At 44.0% G+C, this 19,089-nt stretch overlaps 1 protein-coding gene across 8 annotated transcripts in view; it reads left to right on the top strand.

The window, feature by feature from the left end:
• Positions 1-19,089, top strand: part of FRMD4A (FERM domain containing 4A) — a gene marked incomplete at its 5' end in the record, with an annotated part of 413,106 nt that overhangs the window by 372,875 nt on the left and 21,142 nt on the right. For all 8 annotated transcript variants that reach the window (XM_081927637.1, XM_081927636.1, XM_081927641.1 and 5 more), the window contains 3 exons: positions 7,964-8,097; positions 12,534-12,656; positions 17,499-17,727. In XM_081927637.1, coding sequence (XP_081783763.1) covers positions 7,964-8,097; positions 12,534-12,656; positions 17,499-17,727 — 486 coding nt within the window. The remainder of the gene's footprint in view (positions 1-7,963; positions 8,098-12,533; positions 12,657-17,498; positions 17,728-19,089) is intronic.

Below are 19,089 nucleotides of genomic sequence, written 5' to 3'. Positions count from 1 at the left end.
AAGTTTGTCCTATGAGATGGTTTCCCCCAAACGATGCCCACCTTGCCCACACCTGACAGCATATGTGGGGCAGGTAGAGATGTGGCTGGATCAGCTGAGTTTTCTGACTGTGCAACTGATCCCTGCCAAAAGCAGAGCTGAACTCACTGCCCATAAGCTGATGACTGGTGAGTTCAGAAGCCAGTGGGATCCCTGGGGGAACTGCTGGATCAGTGGCATGACTCAGTTTCCCGTGGTGGACTGCGCAAGAGACTTGGGTGGGTGTGCGAGACTGACCCTGCCCACCTGCCAAAATGAGCCCGTGGGGCTGGGGGCAGAATCAGATAATGACCTGGCAATAAAGCTTCCTTATTCCTCAGCTATCTGGGGAGAGTGTTTGCAGAGGGGAAAGCAGTGGGTGGTAGAAAGTTCAGCGCTCGCCCACAGACAGCCACTTTTGTGTTTGAAATCACCCAACCCTTTAGGCCACAATTGGTGCATTGAAAATGAAGGCCTGTTGCTATCGTGACTCATTCTGCCCTGGCATTGGCTAATTTCAGAGCTTAAAGTGCTGACTTTGTCATCTGACCCTGGCTTTCGGTTCGTGGGGTCATGGGTAGACTTGCTGGATATTTTGGGGACTGTTGTGCTTCCCAGAATTTAATGGCTTGATCAACAGAATGAAGGTGCCAAAAGTGAATTGTTGGTCTGTCTGCATTGAGCATGAAATGTAAGAGACAAATTGCCTTCTGAACTTTAGTTCAACGAAGACCGACGTTTAAAGAGAAATGCCTGCAACTGCAACTGGCATTTGTATTGTGAAATTCATGGAATGGTTGATTTTGTGATGTGTTGTTCTCCCTCTTATAGGCCACTTTGAGATTAGTTTTTTCCTGTGGAAAGGTGGCATACAAAGAAAGTGAGGGTGATGATGTACATCTCCAGCTGTGTGTCCCACCATGAAATACAACAGTGGAAATCTGATCCATTTGAATAATGCCACTTTCAAGTTTAAAGACAGTAAAATAAACTCATATGCTCCATTCAAAAATTGTGGCACTGTGTGTGCGCACTTCCATTTAAACTTGGGCGCTTTTGTGCATGGTTTTAAAAGATAATTAATTTCTGAACTGGCTCTGACTGTGGCTGGCTTTGCACATTGCAGCGTGCAGCCAGGTGACCGGTGCTTCCTCCAAGCACGGTTTCTTCTGGTGGAGAGAGGTGGTTGTTCTCTCCTCTGCAAATGATGGTGGTGCTTCAGGTGCAACCCCCCCCCCTCCCCGCCCCCATGCAGCAGAAGCACAGTGAGAGAAAACTCTAGGAATGTGGAGCCTGTCATTTCTCACCCCCGGCTGCTGGGAAGAGGATTCACTTCATCCGTTTTTGAGCACAGTTTACCTGCTTGAACAGAGTGACATCTTCCGCTGCGTTTTCATTCAGCTGTGTGAGTGTGGCCGGGTAGACACATTCCTTGTATTTGCCAGAATGAGAAGAGTGTTTTATTGGTGAAGCTGGCAGCCCTTCTTACTGACCTAGATTTTACTGATGACAACATCCCAGATCAGCAAAATGCTGGCTAGAACAAAATGCTTAGTAATTAACACTACCGAAGAAAGTTTATTTCCTTTAGTACTTAAGGAACACTAGAAAAAAATACCCTATGATTTGAAAGCCACTATTGGGGGGGGAACTCTTACGCTTGAGAAGTGAATTGGGCCAAAATTCTGCACAAGAGCATACCAGCAAGGAGCTCTTTTGTCTGGAAAAAATACATGTGTTCACTGGCGGAGGAGGAGGGGGCGGAGGAGCGCACCACCCCTGGCAGTGCAATCCCAGTGGGGTTCCATCGTGGCTGCCCCACACTGGGCGCCCCACCCTCACAGGCAGCGCGCCATGCTCCCAGAACGTGCGCCACGCCCCTGGGGGCTGTGCGTCCCGCCCCCGCCTGCTCTCCACCACTGCATGTGTGCTGCCAATCTGCCCACTCACCTGGGTGCTGTCCTTACAGAATCCCCCTTTTGGCATAGCATAGCTAGCTGTCCTGGTATTATTTGCAAATACAATTGCTACTCACTGGCTATGCTCTTTGGGGTGCCATTTTCAAAAATCTCCCATAAAGAAAACTATTCCATGCTACGTTCCATAGTGAAGTGCAAGAAATCTGGAAAGTCTGAAGTTACATGTATTGCAGCTTTCTTTTTTATTCTTTGTTTTTACTCATGTACAGACATGCACAACTCTTTAGAGAGTTGTTGAGGGTGTGATCCCTGTGTTAACATGCATGCCTCCTCCAGGAAGGACCTGATTACCCCAAGTGCACATGCATGTTCTATAGCAGTCTGTGAAGAACTCTGTTGCTTAAGGTGTGTACATATAATGTTCAGCTTTATGAGGAGAAGACCTGATATAATGCTTTTTATCTCTCACTGTATCTGACAGTTTGCTTTCATAGTCTACTGGTTCTTTTCTCCTTTGGACGGTCTGTGTAGGCCAAGTCCAGTGTTATTTGTTTACTTTTAAAATATACAACCCATAGTAACCTTAATCAGGAGAAGGGGAAAGGGCTGGGGTGATAAATTACCAAAATAATAATAAAAGCCTTCATGTCTTCAGGAGGCATAAATACAAACCTACAAAAAAGGATGAACTTTGAGCTTTGTAAGAGTACAAAAATTGGAACTAAATAACTTAGCATTTGGGGGGTGTTGTTGTTGTTCCAAAGGGAGAATAAGGTAAAGCCAAAACATGAAATAGGAAAAAAAAAAAATCCTTCCAGTAGCACCTTAAAGACCAACTAAGTCAGTTCTTGGTATGAGCTTTCGTGTGCATGCACACTTCTTCAGATACACTGTGTATCTTTTTGTTTTAACTATGGCAGACCAACATGGCTACCTATCTGTAACATGAAATAGGAAAGTTGGGGTATGAAAGGGACTGTCATAATGTTTTCCCATTCTTTTTCCTCTCAGGGTAGGTCACCATTTCTATATTTATACCTTGCAAATTTGCAAGAGCTTCTCAGTCATTGTTCATTCTCTCTAGATACACAGATTGTATCAATTCATGACTACAATAAGACATTGTTACTGAGACAGTATTAATTCTCTCCAAAACAATGCAGGCTCTTGGCAGTGGTATTTCTGTGCTGGTGCTTCCAGTAAGAAATGGAGTGGGAGTCCATGCTCTTCACAGTTCGACTTCTCTTACCTCTCTTAGCTTTGTTGTTGCCAATTTTTTGCATTAAGTTTAGCCTTAAAAGGTAAAGGTACCCCTGATCGTTAGGTCCAGTCGCGGATGACTCTGGGGTTGCCACTTCCGGCGAACCAGAACCACTTCCGGCGAACCAGAGCAGCGCACGGAAACGCCGTTTACCTTCCCGCCGGAGCGGTACCTATTTATCTACTTGCACTTTGATGTGCTTTCGAACTGCTAGGTTGGCAGGAGCAGGGACCGAGCAACAGGAGCTCACTCGGTTGCAGGGATTCAAACCACCAACCTTCTGATCGGCAAGCCCAAGAGGCTCATTGGTTTAGGCCACAGCGCCACCCATGTTTTAGTAAGTTTAGCCTTACTTAAGCATTAATCCGTTCTCAGAAGCCAGGCTTTCCAAGCTGAGCACTAAGAGAAAAACTACTGATAATTTCCTATAACTCTATAATTGAAATCTTGTTACTTCTCAGTCGTGAACGCCCTGTGGAACGCCCTTCCTTCAGATGTCAAGGAAATAAAGAACTGCCTGTCTTTTAGAGGACACCTGAAGTTTAGGGAGGTTTTAAAGGATTTATGTTTTTATTATGTTTTTAGATAATGTTGTAAGCTGCCCAGAGTGTCTGGGTAAACCCAGCCAGATGGGTGCGGTATAAATAATAAAATTATTATTATTATTATTACTCCCTCCATTGCCTTTTTTCACAGGAACACACTCCTGGTTTCTTCTTTTGATTTTTGCAGGTCTCCTACAATATGTCAATTTGCTCCACCTTCTTAAGCAACAGGGAACTTGGACAATTCCTCCTCAAACTCACCTGCCTTATCTTAACCAAACAATAGCTTATTCCCTTAAATTTCTTCTCTGCAGTGGCTCAAAGAGGGCTGTACCAGCCCCACTGCTTTGCTCCAGGGGCTCTGTTGCCTGCCAGCTCCAGCTGCCAGCAAGGAAGGACTTGGCTCAGGCCCCATCAGCACCAAACATGGAAAGCTTCCCCCACAGACTGCTGGGAAGTGTAGTTTGTTAAGGGTGCTGAGAAGTGTTCAGATACAGAGCTACGGTTCCCAGAGATGCTTCCCAGGAAACACTGGGAACAACTCTTTGTAGCTGTTAAAGAGCCTCATGATGGAAGCACTGCCTGCTCTGCAGTATTTCTGCAAGCGTGCCAGCTTCCATTCCGACATGCTTTAAGCCTTCAGAGGGCTCTTTCCTCCTCAGCAGTAACTAGTGGGCGGTCTTTTCCCGTCACCACATCTTAGACATGCACTTCCTGTTGCTCTCCTCTGGAAGCATTTCAGTTGATGAATAGCAAACTTGTCCCGTCACCAAGGCGGCAGACAAGCAAAAAGAAGCTAATGAAGAACATTCACCTCACAGGATATTTCTATGCGTATCCTGTGCTGAGTAATTCCAGATGGGGGAGAAGCCGTTATCTTGGCTGCTTGCTGTGGAGGATATCCTATTTGTTCCTCACTGCTGAGAGATAGTGGCTGCTTGTGGTCACTTTCTGTTGTTTGCTGACATCCTGAGGCAGTGAATCATGCCTGCTTCTGGCAGGAGGGGACACACTATGCACCTTCCCTCCCCATCTGGGCTCCTCGGAGAATGTTCCGGATGGCCAGCTTTGGGCTGAGAGGCTGACCCTGGCAGCCAGGCCGATGAACGCAGCATGAGCAACAGCTGTATTAGGATATTCATTGTTTATGGCATTAGGCGTGTGGGTTATAAGCAAGAAGAATAACTGCATCAAAGGGATTGCACATCTGGACCCCAGTGATGTCATCTGGCAGCTGCTGCTGGGGGGGGTTTCCCCCTCCTCACCGCCCCCTGCTTGGACATTCGTTCAGTCTGCTAGTTTCCTCTAACAGTATTCCTCAGAGGAATACAGTTTCACCTGCTGCCTAAGCCTGTTCTCCTCCTTCCTCCCTGCGTTTCCTTCCTCTCAGGATTGCTTCACGCAGACTTGTATTGGAAAAGAACTGCAGGCATCCCAATGTGCTAATAGCAGTATGGCTCTTATTCTGACAAGCTTTTATGTAGCTGTTTTTTCTGTCCTGTCTCTCATCCATATAAGATAAGATTATTTTCTTTGTACAGCACTGGAATGGTTTATTTCACTATATTGTTATAGATCAGTGGTTCCCAATTAGTTAATTACTGAGGACACCCTATTTTTCAAAAGCCAAGCCATTAACCCCCTACTTTTGAAAATTGTGATAGCTGTATGGTAGTAACTGTATGCTAGCTGTATGGTAGTATGGTGCAAAGCAATTTTTTGAACAAAATGTGTAGTAGCCCCTAATAAGTGAAAGATTTTAGGTATACTAAAAAAGCAGACTACGGCCGAGTGATATCTGGTTTTGAACATCATGATATATCAGCAGCTAAACATTGTGATATTCCGATATATCACGATGTTTGAAATTGGAGATCAGGAGTGGGGATGAGGGCAGTGTTAGAAACTGAGATATGAAAGCTAAATGGCACCTTAAGCCTGGGTTATGGATGCCTCAATGGAGTGTCTAGGCGTGCTTTTTATAACAAGAATACAAAACTGAAAATGAATGAACTGCTGCTAAAATCTTATGTGCATTTTTCACCTGGTCTAGTCTTCATCTGAAGACTGCAAAAAACAAAGCCATGCTTCCCCTGCCCACCCCCCTAATAATCTTAAGAGGGTCTCGTTTCCAGTCTTCAGAGAGTGGCTGGAAGTGGGGAAGCAGAAAAAGGTCCTCCTTTCCTTCCACTCTGCAGTTTACTGCGCCCAGAGCTCAGAAACCGCTCTCTTTAATGAAATTCCCTGCCACAAAATGTGCCTAGAATAATGGGAGTTTCAAATTCTGGATGAGGGAAGGAGCAGTCACAAAGATTGGATGGGTGGGGGGAGGAGAGGAAGCAGAGTCACCTCCACCCCATGGATTGAGTGGGAGGGGATGGAAACGGGGGGGGGGGGGTTGCATCAAGCCGTTGTCAGCGGGGCAGCCAGCAAAGATGTATGTCAGAGTACCTTGAAGTGGTCAGCTGGCCTGTTCTCCCACAGCGTGAGGGAAGGCAGCTCAGATCAACAGCATTATCAGCTGAGATCATTGTGCGATGTCAGCAGTGCCTTGAAATCAGCTGCCTTCTCTCCCTTGCGCAAGGAGCAATATATTGCTGCGTGTTGCCAGGTCATAATCATTCTCATGGTGTGATTTCAAAACCAATTTTGGCCAATATATTGAAGAATTGCACAGCGCTAAAACAGACAATAAAACTTGTGATATTACCATGAAAAAGGGACAGAAAAATAGAGGGGGCAAGGAATGGGGCTATGGACCCCCTGGGTGCGTTCTGTGGAGCTCTAATTGGGAACCACTGATCTAGATAGTGATGGAAGTGGTTGTTGTTTTGGTGCCATTTGATATGATCAGCAGCATCAGGCAGTAAAACAGTTCTTGGATTTTATCCTTCAGATTTCACATTTAACTATTCTAATTTAAAAACGGCAGACTGGAATAAGCGAGAGGAGTTACAGGATGGAATGCTTTCATACAAATATACTCCCAGGGGCCAGAAAACAGGTGTATCAAGAAGCAAGGTTCAACCTGACATTGCTCTACGGTGCTAGTTTTCTATATGCGGGGAGTATGGTTTTTAAATAAGGGAATAAGCAAACATGCAATCTCTCACCTGCACCCTGAAGTGTAAAACTTTGCTCTGTACTTCAGTATCAAGCTGGAACATACTTTTGGACTGGAGATTTGATGCGATAGTGGTATTCGCGTACTCATGCAAAAAGTTCCACTAACCAGGTTAGAGATTTTGGTTGATGTCAAATGGGAATTGCCACAAGGAATCTCCCTTTTCAGGAAGCTCTAAAAGGAAGTTCCTCTAAAAATTTAGTCATAATGAGGAAACGAGCAACTTTTGGATGTGGAAGATGAAGGACCCAGAGGTTACACAAATTGTAATAGCAGAACCACAAGAGGATGGCACTTCTGGCTCGGTAGCTGACACAGGAAGACCCTGACAACTTGGAGGTGGAGGTCTCAACAGGGAGGCAGCCTCATGCAAATGGCTTTTTCTTGCTGCAAGCCGGCCTTGCTGTCAAAAGGCTTGATGAGAGTGGAATCATAGAGCCCTGGAACCATAGAGGTGGAAGGGTCATCTAGTCCAGTCCCCCTGCAATGCAAGAATCTCAACTGATGCCTCCATGACAGAGGGCCATCCAACAGTTTAGTTGCTTGCACAGTAATTTCTCGTTTCATGGCAGATGGATGCCACGTAATCAGCAGAGTTACTGGAGCCCGCATGCATTTCCGAGCAGCAGACGCAATGGCTGCCACGACTATGAATGACCCAGACCATGTCTGTGGATGAAGATATCTGTGAGCAGCCAGATGGCGAGGTGATTATGGGAGACACCACAGGAGAGCATGGATAATGCAAAGCTGACTGAAGGGGCACCGAGTCAGCAGCGAAACAGAGCCAGGAAATGTGCTAGTGATCTGTTGAGAGATGCTCATGCCTGGGATTGTCTCTCTGCTTCGCAAACTTCTACTGTAGATGGGAATGTTAAGAATGACATGATCTTAACAACTCATGTTTGTTGGAATGTATTTAAATATCATTTGTGGTTCAGATGTATAGCCTCCTCCTGTTAGTATAAGCTTAAGAATGTGTTGTGAACAAACACAAGTCCTTTTTGAAAAAGTCCACAGGCACCAGCTTCATTGCTGCTGCTGATGTGCGCTCTACCATGTCAGCTGCCCTCATGCTATCATTCTTTATTGACAGGTTCCCAAGAGTCAGATAGCTCTCAGTCTGCCAAGAAAGACATGCTGGCTGCCTTGAAGTCCAGGCAAGAAGCTCTGGAGGAGACCCTTCGCCAGCGCCTGGAAGAGCTAAAGAAGCTCTGTCTCCGAGAAGCGGTAGGCCCTGTAGATTTCTATGATCCTTGGAAACCCCTTTGTTGCTTCTGATATGCAGAGTGTGTGGAAGGGGTGGCATCTTACAAAGTCTCTGCTTTGCAAAGTGGAAGGCATCGCAATCCCTTAAACACCCACAGTTCTCACGGAAGTCGGTAAAAGATCCAAATGTTTAGCAGAAATTCAGATACACCTGCCTTCGACATTTCAGTTTTTACAAATGTGTTGTGATATTGCAAGTGGAAAACAAAATGAAATTTCATATCTCAATTTTGCAATTTCCAATGTGGGCAATTTGGCAAATGCAAGGCTTAGGCAAAATTTCATTTCAACAACTTGTCCCTAACATGGCCCAACCTGTTTCTCCTATAAATCACAGCTCCTTTCCAACAGTTCTATCCTGATAGTTTGGATTTTGTTACACATTACAGGACAGCATTCATCTTTTGTGATTTCCCACCCATTGCCAGTTTCTGTAACAGATTAACTATTCAGAGCATGTGGATAATTGCCCTGCTCAAGTGTCCTGTGAACATTGCTGTTTCCCTTCGCAAGTACATGCGTTAAGTGTTACAGGCTTCAAATTTCTGTTCACATGGGTATCATAAGATGCCCTGAGAATTAACACTAAGGGGTATGATATTAGATTTCCACAAGTGGAGAGCCTTTAAGTTTAACATTATCTTTCAGCCATGAAAGTAGAGAACCAATGTTTGGGACCATGATTATTTGAGAGTAAATAGATACAAGTGGGACCTACAAAAAACGTAGAGTGGTCCTGATCAAGATGACAGCATTCGAAATTTGGCAGGCAGTAGGCTCATTTGCCCCTGGCGACCAAGTGAAGATGCTAGAAGGCGCCTGACGTCTCCGCCATCTGGAGGTGCCTGCCTGGAGATCCTTGGATGTTGCCTGTGTTCACACACTAGAACCACATCCTGTAGAATTCCATCCATTATATATTACCTGCACAGTCAGAATGAATTTCAGGAACCAAAAAGCCGTGTTGAAAAATACCACTTTCAAGCTGTCTGGCCCAAAAATGCCAACTAGGCATTCTGTTTTGGTGACTTGTAACCCTGGTTTAAGGAGCCATTTGGTGCCTAGCTGATATATCTGAGTTTCTGCTCCAGGAGTCAAGTTGGCAGACATGTGGAAAGCAGCTTGGCTTTAATTTTGTATTCCTATTTCCGATTCACTTCTTTAAAATATTATGTATTCAGGTAATCCAAATTTAGCTTCAGAATGGACTGAATTCTGTGACTTACATGAATCATGCAGATGTATGCAACTTGTATATTGCCTGTATTTTGCATTATTTATTTTTGTTTTGGTAATCATGGGGAAGAGCAAGGAGCTATGCAAAAACTCCTTCCTAATCACCAGAAATCTTGTTCAACTACTTCTGTTTTCTGAGATTTCCCCACTCATTCCGTATACGCTGTAAAGTACCTTTGCAGCCGTGAGATCTAGAAACTGACCCTTTTCAATTGGAAGCTGCTGTTCTTTGGAAGCTGAACTGTGCAACCAGCACAATGCTCTGGTCTTTTTCTGCACTTCTGTAAAATTTAGCATTCTAGTCATTTCTCAAAACTCTTACCTAACCCCACAAAAGGTCAAGTAACTGGAAAACACTTTTCAATGAAGAGCGTAAGGGAAAATAGCTGAGCTGCTGAAACTTACTTGATCGTTTCTTTTTCGCATAAGAAGCAAAACTTGACTTTGGTAGTTTGCCTACGTGAGTAAGGTTTATAAGGTCAGGTTAGGCCCCACACGTCCGTGCCTAAAAGGTTTTGCTCAAATCATCTGTATAACATTTAGGCCAATTCAATCATCACCCTCCAGTTTTATTCTAAATTTCTCTCTCCAGGCTCCCATAATTTAGTTTGTTTATTTTCCTGTGGGAATTGCTGTCATATAACGAGACTGGTAGACTGAGAGAAGGAAATGAATTGAAACCCTTGGGGGTAGCCAAACTAAGTTTGCCCCTAACCATTTGCAACAGTGGCATCAAATTTCTGCAGGCTTTGGTTACTTATTAGTTCATCTTAAATTACAGGAGCCAGGCTGCTAATGCACTTTTTGTTTTCTGAAGAAATTATTTGTTTTTAAAATATGAGCAGTCCCATTATTACCTTTAAAAATAATACCATGCAACTGTTCTTTTTGCAAATGGGATTTCATATAAAATGTTTTGCATCACATTTGTAGAGTCCATGTTGCTTTTGGGGCTGATGCCTTTTCCAGTTGGTGTGAATACTTCAGGCTGCTTTCCTAAACAGCAAGAACCTGGGGAGAGGGAAGGAGGGGAGCAGCAGAGCTAGAGAGGCCTGTAGCTGATCCTAACGTCACAGTGATGACAGAGTGACACTTCCACCCAGTGCCGGGCAGGGGGGGGGGGCTAGCCAGGTTTTTTGCCCTGGGTGAAGTCTCCAGAGGCACCATTGAGGCTCCCTGCCTGTGTGTGTGTATACAAATGCGCCTGAAGGGGTTGCCAAACTGGGTCTTTGACCCGGGTGAAATAAAGCCTAGTTTTGCCCCTGCTGTCACTTGATTGGCAGCGCCAGGTATCACACTGCAGAGCCAGGAAGTGCCATCTTGAAAGAGGCACAAGGTGGAGCGGCTCTTCTAAGATTATGCCTTTTGCGTTTGGTTTTGTAAGGACTTGTATTTTTTCAGGGTGGGGGGATTAAAAAAAAATCTGTGCTGATTTAATTGGAGGCAGGTTTTATTTGTATTTTATTTATTTAAACAATGTATATACTGCTTAACAGCATAGTCTCTAAGCAGTGCATATAGGGTTAAAAAGATACAATAAATATGTTAAAACACACCATATTTAATCAAACATTTGAATTGATTGTGCATCAGCTTCTAGAGGCTGTGCTGGGCTGACATGTAAAGCTGCCCTTAGAAAGTGGACATAAACAATTCAAGGCCTCCCAGCAGCTCATTGTGTGCTTAAGTTAAGCATCAAAAGAACCAGGCTCTCCTTTCTCAGTGACCTGAAAAAAGGAGAAAAGCTCCACTGAGAATCAGGGTTGGGGCAGCAAGCAGGAGGTTGTCTGGAGCTTCGCTTGCCTGCCACTTGCCTGGATAGTTTTTGCAGAAGGCTGGGGATTTTGGACTCTCTCAGTGCTGGTGTTGCAGCTAGTGCCCAACATTATCCCTCCTTGGCACAGAGCCTTTTCCCTGCTCCAGGGCCATCATCTCTCTCTCTTTAGACAGCTCTGTGCCTTTGCTCTTCACACTGCAAACAAGCAACAATGTTTGTGCTAAAGGTAATGCCAATTACCTTTTTTAAAAAGTTGTTAAATGTGAAGGATCCACCTTGCTATTTTAGACTAATCTGTCCAAATGACTCTTTCATTCCATCATGGAATAATTTGGTAGTGGATCAAAATTGCCAATAAATAAATAAAAATCATCATATGAAACTTGACAAAATGATATTCAGCAGGTAAATATGATGTAGCTATTGTTTTACTGCCACTACTTCTATTACTACAAAATGTTTGTTTAGAGCAGGGGTGAGGGGTCAGATTATTATCTCCCCCCCTACCCCCTGTGGGCCAAGTTTGGCAGGTGGGTAGATCTACCCACCTGTCAATCACCTGATGTCACAATCCTGTCACAGTCACCTGATGGAACCTGTTCAGGCTTGCAGAGTTTGAAATCGAATGGTGCAGGGAAAGGCACAGCCTGCAAAGTGCCAACAATTAGCGAAATGCTGTGAAACTAATCGTTGGAGCTTGTGAAACCAGCAGGTGTCCAGTGCTCTGCCAGTCCAACAGTTTAAACTCTCTGGTGTTGTAGAAACTGTACAGATTTTGACCAGTATAGTAAAATCTGTCTCTTGCTTTACAACAATCTCCTGCCCAAGGAATGTTTGCTCTTAATTTAAACAAAAGATCGGGTGACATAAGAAAGAGAGATGAGGCACAGGGCAAGAAGGGTGAAAGTCGATGCAATTATGCACTCTTAGGCTTTGTTTGAATTGAGGGTGATGACTAAGAAGTTAAGCCACAGAAGAGAGGTTTTAAGCAGGTAATTGACAGAAGAGAGGTAAGACTTTGTAGGAGTTCTGTATAGGGAGTTCCAAGACAGCAACATGGCTTCTTCAATAAAGTAATCTCAGAAAGCTTGACAGATTAACCAAAAGTAACTTTTACTTTCCAGTTTCACATTCTCTTCTGGTCACAGATGACAAAGCATGTGGCTCAACTACCATTCTTAAGAGGATCTTTCACAAAACAGAAGTTCTAAGTGAATAAACACACCCAGAAAGAATCAACTGTGTGTCCTTCAACCAGAAAAAAATGCAATATTGGTTATTTAAAGACAATATTTGTGAAATGCTATTGCACGTCTAGATAAAATCCACTTGCTGCACATGCACAACACACAGCTAACTTCTAATGTTTTATATACATTTGCAGGAGCTTACAGGAAAATTGCCAAGAGAATATCCCCTTGACCCAGGGGAAGAGCCCCCAATTGTGCGTAGAAGAATAGGTACTTCCTTTAAACTGGATGAACAGAAAATACTGCCAAAAGGAGAGGTGAGGATTGCTTTCAGATTCAGACTTTGTTTCTCTTTTGCACTATTAAATTAAAACACCAGCATTTAGCCTGTGCCAGGATCTGGAAAGATAGACTGAGTAAATCACTTACTGAAATTATCCTCCCTTTGTGCTCTTTAAATTTGATACTAACTTGTTGAATAGAAATTGTGGTCTTTTTATTATGGGGCATTCCTGATTATTTTGTTGTCTTGATATTCCTAGGGCACATTATGACTGTGAAAGATTATGAATTGCTTGCTTTTTGGATAGTGACATTTGGAGCAATAGCTCTTTTTCATGTTTGGGCTGATGTGTGGTAATTTAATGATTTGACCAGTCCTATCCACATTTAATGGAATGTGGGTAGTGCTGTGGTCTAAACCATAGAGCCTAGGGCTTGCCAATCAGAAGGTCAGCAGTTCAAATCCCCGCAACGGGGTGAGCTCCCGTTGCTCGGTCCCTGCTCCTGCCCACCTAGCAGTTCGAAAGCACATCAAAGTGCAAGTAGATAAATAGGTACCACTCTGGCGGAAGGTAAACGGCGTTTCCGTGCGCAGCTCTGGTTCGTCAGAAGCGGCTTAGTCATGCTGGCCACATGACCCAGAAGCTGTATGCCGGCTCCCTCAGCCAATAAAGCGAGATGAGCACCGCAACCCCAGAGTCGTCCGCGACTGGACCTAACGGTCAGGGGTCCCTTTACCTTTACTTTTATCCACATTTAACCCTAATTTGACTTATGGAACAGACAGAACCACCTTTTTGATAGGGGTGGGAGCAATGTTTCACATGAACACAGCAACTTGGGTCTCCCTGCTCAAAGCCCAACATTCTGTCCACCACGCTAATTAGCATATAAATGAAGAGAAAGTACTTGTCTAGACTAGTGACTTGGAAAGGCCATGCATTCTGTTGAAACAGGATGTACCTATCGTGTGCCAAGAGGAATTTTCCAGTGAATGACACTGGTTAGACATGCTCTTTACATAGAAAATAACTCAGATAATGGTTAGACATGCTCTTTACGTTGTAGTGACTTGTTTAGTCTTCATTAGGAGAGACTTCATTCAGAGTTAATTACTACAGCAGAACAGTGATTCGTGTTAATGAACTTTTCCTCAGTAGTATGAGGCAGACACTATGGCACAACTGGTTTAAATAGTTTCAAGCTGGTTTTATTGTCATGGCTGTCTCCGAAGAAGCTGCCACAGGGAGTAAAGCAGAGCCGCTGGGCAGGTGCTTCTGCTGCTCCCCCACTGAAACCTTGGGAGTTATAGTTTTGGGGACATTCTGAGAAACTAGTGTCGGAGTATATTTTTTAATGTTCCTACATTCAGCTAAGCATTTTTTAAAAGTTAGGTGTGAATAACCAGACATCTCCCAGCATGGCAAGCTGAGCTTTTTTGCTTTCCTAACTAGGGCATGGAAAGGAAGGTTGTATCTAGGGAGGCACCAATCCATCTAGTGTCGTTTTCATATGTGTTTATTCAGAAGTCTGCTCTGTTCAAGAAATCCACACAAAAATTCAGAAACATCCATTTTCAAACACATTTGGGTATGTTTTTTGAGCCAAGAATTGCACCACTAAATTAAATGAAGTGTGAAATCTGAAGGATAACTGAGTTCTGGTCCAAAAGGTGAGTGTCAGGTCAGTTTGTATCAGAATTTGCAAAGAATGAGCACCTCAAATATCTATAATTGTGCCTCATGCCTTTTGATTGTAAGGACCACTCATTACATGTTTAGGTGTATTCCTAGGTAATTTTAAATGTTCTGTGTGAAACTGTAAAGTAATACTATGGCAAATCCATGTTGGTAAACACATGTGCCATCTGGGTATACTTGTCAAGAATCATGACTGGCTGCCAATCCTGCCGTATGCACAGCCAACGGCAGAGTGAGCTGATACTTTCCCTCTTCTTACTGTGGTAACAGCCCCAGCAGATGATCCACATGGGAAAGTGGCAGGCTTGGTCGATAAGACTGGGCCATTAAAAAATCATACATCAAATGCATTCATTTTTAACAGTGCCTTTTATCTGCTGCCTTCACTGGCTGTTGTGGGAGATTTTCTGTAGTGAGGCGGCAGATCAGGATCTGAGTCTTAAAATATATTGTGTTGAATACACATTTAATAAATTCAGTGTTGACAGAGCTTATGAAAGCTTCAAAGCAAAAACTCTTTCTAAAAAAACCCACACATACACAACAGCCATTCAGTCTGTAGCATTGTGAGAACTGTAGCTATGGGTTTAAAGTAGTGGTGATTCATCACTGACAGCAAAGGAGATTTTTAAGCCAAGATGTCCAGAATGAATACTTCAGAGAGACATATTGTCTTGAAGAGAGATTAGTTCACAGCAGTGTGGCTTCTTCGGTGACTGTGGCACTGATTGACAGAAATAGACGATCTCTCTCCATAGAGCATATGATAGCTAGTTCCCAGCGTTTCCTTGTGCTGGCTGGGGGATGGGAGATGTGGTCCAAAACATCTGGAGGGCACAAGTTGAGGATGGCTGCTTTAGAACTAGAACCCAGGACAGGGTTATGTTGGCAGGAACAGGCTTGGTTCTTAACCGTTAGGGCCGCCAGGGGCAGGTATACCCTCCTCCTCAAAATACACACCTTTATTTTATCCAGTAAAAGTGAAAATTCACCACTGGAGGAAAAGATGAGGTGCTGCTCTTGGGACCCAGTTGCAGCAAGAGCAATACTGTTCCTACACTGTGTGGCCCAGCCCTCATTGTCCCAGGTGCCAGAGAGCACACATACTCTGCACTCAGGGGGAGCTGTGCAATAAACAAGACTTTCATAGACCATCTGCTTACATAATGAGCATTTTGCTAGCTGCAATATATATTTCTTTCAAAGATTCATGCCATGCCTCTTGCTCTCTGAATGAACCCCAGAGTTGCTTACAACAGGTTATGCCATTCAGTGCAAAGCGTATGCAACTGAACACAAAACTATTAGCTTAATCTCTGTGGTGCAAACAACCACAGGAGATGCTGGGGGAATGTCATCTTAAAGGCCCCCTTCCCAGCTCTCTGGTGTTTCTACTGGAGCCATCCTTTGTGGACCTAAGACAAGCCTGAGGAAAAGAGCCTCCCCAAAGTGTAGATGCCACCATCTCTCAGGGGTGAGGTTTTTCCTTGCCTGGGCCAAACAGAGTGTGGTGCTTGGCTCACTGTTTGCTGCTGAGGCAGCCAAGAGAGATGTTAAAGCTCCTCTCTTCAGCTCTCTGATGTCCCTGCTGCTGCTATATATATAGGCCTCCAGTTAATACGAGGCAGTTTAGATTCTTCTGATGGAAACCTCAGTAGTATAGCAAATAGAAAATAATAAAATAGACCACTAGATTCATTATTCTGTGGGGAAGGGACAAAAATGCTGCAGGAAGAAACTGAACTTTTGCAAAATATGGAAGGATTATCTATTGATGGTTTTAATTCCTAGCCTCTAACAGATGATTTTTCCTCATTTAGTGCCTTCCTCCCAGCGCTCGGGGATAGAAACTTGTTTTTAAAAGACAAAGAGTCCTCTCGATGAGATTCCATGTTTGTGCGAGTACATGAAACACGTGTATGATTTTACAGTGTAACTTGTCCTTCTGACTGGTTGTGAGTTGTCGTCAAATACTTACTGTGGTGTTCAGTGCCGACACTAGCTCTATGTGTCTGTTATTCATGTGAAGGTCAAGTGTGTGTTCCCTGGGGAGCAAGGCCATCTGCTTCCTAAAGTCACTGCACATTATGCACAATTGTCTGTAAGGCAACAGCAACCCACAAGATGTTGCTGATGTGTGGGGACTGTATGGATGGAATCAGGACTTCCAGGTGTGCAGGTGTCCTGATTACCCAGAGCCCCAACACATGCACAGGAACTTGCACATTGAGTTTTTCTTACAGAAAACCATGTGCATATGCTCCAATAAAAAGTGCAGCTCACTTCTCAGTTAACACACAATTGTCTTACTACACAACTTTGAATTAGCAAATTCCATGGAACAAAGACCCAGGAATGTCAAGATTGTAATGCTGTGATCGCCAAGGTCCAATTGATACATTATCAGATTGGTGCAGCCATTTCTCTGTGGTTTGATTCTGCACCACTCTGGTAGAATTCTGTGAGGAACCATGTGAGTGGATGAAGGGGAATGCTCCTTACTATGTCAAATGGATGTCATCATCATTGTCGTGTCCGTCCCCCCCCCCCCCCAGTTCATTGTAGTGACAAGATAGGACGTTCATAACTACTTTTCATTACTTATTTGTGGTGTTGGCATCCATCTGTCCTGGGAGACAGTGGAGGTGTGTGCCTTTGGGGGTGAAGTCAACTGTTGGAAGGTTGCAGCGCCTGCTGTGGCTGTGAGACCAATATGGGAGAGACATGTTTTGTTGCAGGTGGGGCAGAGGAAGGCATCCAGTTGTGCTGCTGCAGGTTTCTCCTCTCTGTGCTCCTCCCAGCGGTCATTCCTCCTCTGCTCACTGCTATGGATGCACAATCTGACTGATTTATTTTGTGTAATACTACTAAAATCCACAAGACTGAGCAACATGAACTAAAGTTGTTTTAGTAGTGCCATTGTGGTATGTAACATAGAAGAAAGCTGTTGCTTTGTAAATCTCCCCAGTATACACCAGCCAAACTTGCCCGTGATCAGATGTACTGTTAGTAAGCTGCTACACTAGGCAGCCTCATAGTCCTCTTGGCTGGTCTCTGTGGGAGCAGTGGTGGACCTGGAGGGCTTTTGGCCTGACCCAGCAAGGTTCTTCTTCTTCTGTTCTTCCATGCTCCATGGCTAAGGCACTGACAGCCACAAGCCTCTTTCTTGTTGGACAGGAAGCTGAACTGGAACGCTTGGAGAGAGAATTTGCCATTCAGTCCCAAATCACGGAAGCTGCCCGACGCCTAGCCAGTGACCCAAATGTCAGCAAGAAGCTGAAAAAACAAAGGAAAACCTCATACCTGAATGCACTGAAGAAACTTCAGGAGATTGAAAATGCCATCAACGAGTACCGTATCAAATCTGGAAAGAAGCCAACACAAAGAGCCTCCTTGATCATAGATGGTAAACAGAACCCAAACTTCATGATACTCTGATCTTTCTTCCTGATGATCATTTGGGGGTGGGTGGGTTGCTCGGGAGAAAACAATGCTTCGAAAGGCACTGATGAGGAAGTGGGTTTCTGGAAGGATATATTTCTTCCTAACCTCAACTTCCCATGAAACTTCAGCACTTTGATAGGTGAGCGCCAGGCAGACTGCTCTTCATGCCACACCTGGATCCTCAGCTTCCATATCTGAAGTTGTGTCTTCAGACCCTTTCACAGACAAATTTCAGTTAATGGATACTGTTAAGAAATGTGTGTGCAGGTTAAAAGGAAAGTGGAAAATGACATTGAAACGTAAGTGAGTATGCAGTGCTATGTACTTTGGGGCAGGGGCATCAGCCGTCTCCAGGCGTTCAGTCTGAATGCACAAGGGCTTAAAGTCGGGTAGGGGCAGCGGCATGCAAGCCCCCTCCATGCCCCCCATGCTGCACCACCTTCACTTCAGAGGCTTTCTAAGTGCATTTAGCTGAGCATGCTTAAGTACCATATTTACGCAAATGTAATGTGCACCTTTTTTGTTCAAATTACATCATAAAAATTAGGCTGTGCATTAGATTCACGTAAATACAGTGGTAATAAGTAATTGCATCCTCGCAATAAGTAATCCTGATGGGGCAGGATTCCAGATACGTCTTCTAAACTAAGTGTACTTCACTAAAAGCCCCTTCAGATCTTCCTGCTCAACACAAGAAAATTGAGATGGAATGAGCACACCTGCCATACTAGGTGTGCATGCCTCTGTTTCTCCTTACTTTTAGTCTTCATGTGCTCAAGCTAAAGACTGCTTTGAGGCTAAAGGGTTAAACAGTGGAAAAAATGGTGAAATAAATAAATAAAAGGGCTAATGTTGGGCTCTGATCTAGCTGGTTCTTTCCAGAGAAGGGATTGGGGGTGGAGTTTGAAAAGGGCAAATTTCACATTAGTGATTATACTCAGGTCCTGTTATACAAATGCTCATTATATGAAAATTCACTTATCCAAACGTGAGGAATTGGTACCAAAACAATATACTATATACACCTCAGATTCAGATATCCAAGCAGCCAACCCTTGCGCAGTACTGTAAACAAATAAGCAGCTGTAGAGAAGCCTTACTTTTTTGTATTTTGCTGTCCACACCAGAAACCATGGTGGGAAGGAGGGAGAGAGATCAGACAAATAAGAGAGCCTTTTTTCCCTTCCTTGTTTGCCTTCTGCCAGGTTTCAGGGGATTTTCTCATCATTTTAGGGTCAAAATTCTGTGGTTCAGAACGCATTACAAAATTTCCCATAGGGATCAAAGGAAATCATCAACTCATGATGTAAACACATTTTGTTCA

Source organism: Podarcis melisellensis (assembly GCF_964234715.1).
Source record: "Podarcis melisellensis genome assembly, chromosome: 10".
Lineage (NCBI taxonomy): Eukaryota > Metazoa > Chordata > Lepidosauria > Squamata > Lacertidae > Podarcis > Podarcis melisellensis.
The sequence above is the reverse complement of the archived record's forward strand: the minus strand, read 5'-3'. Positions and strand labels throughout refer to the sequence as shown.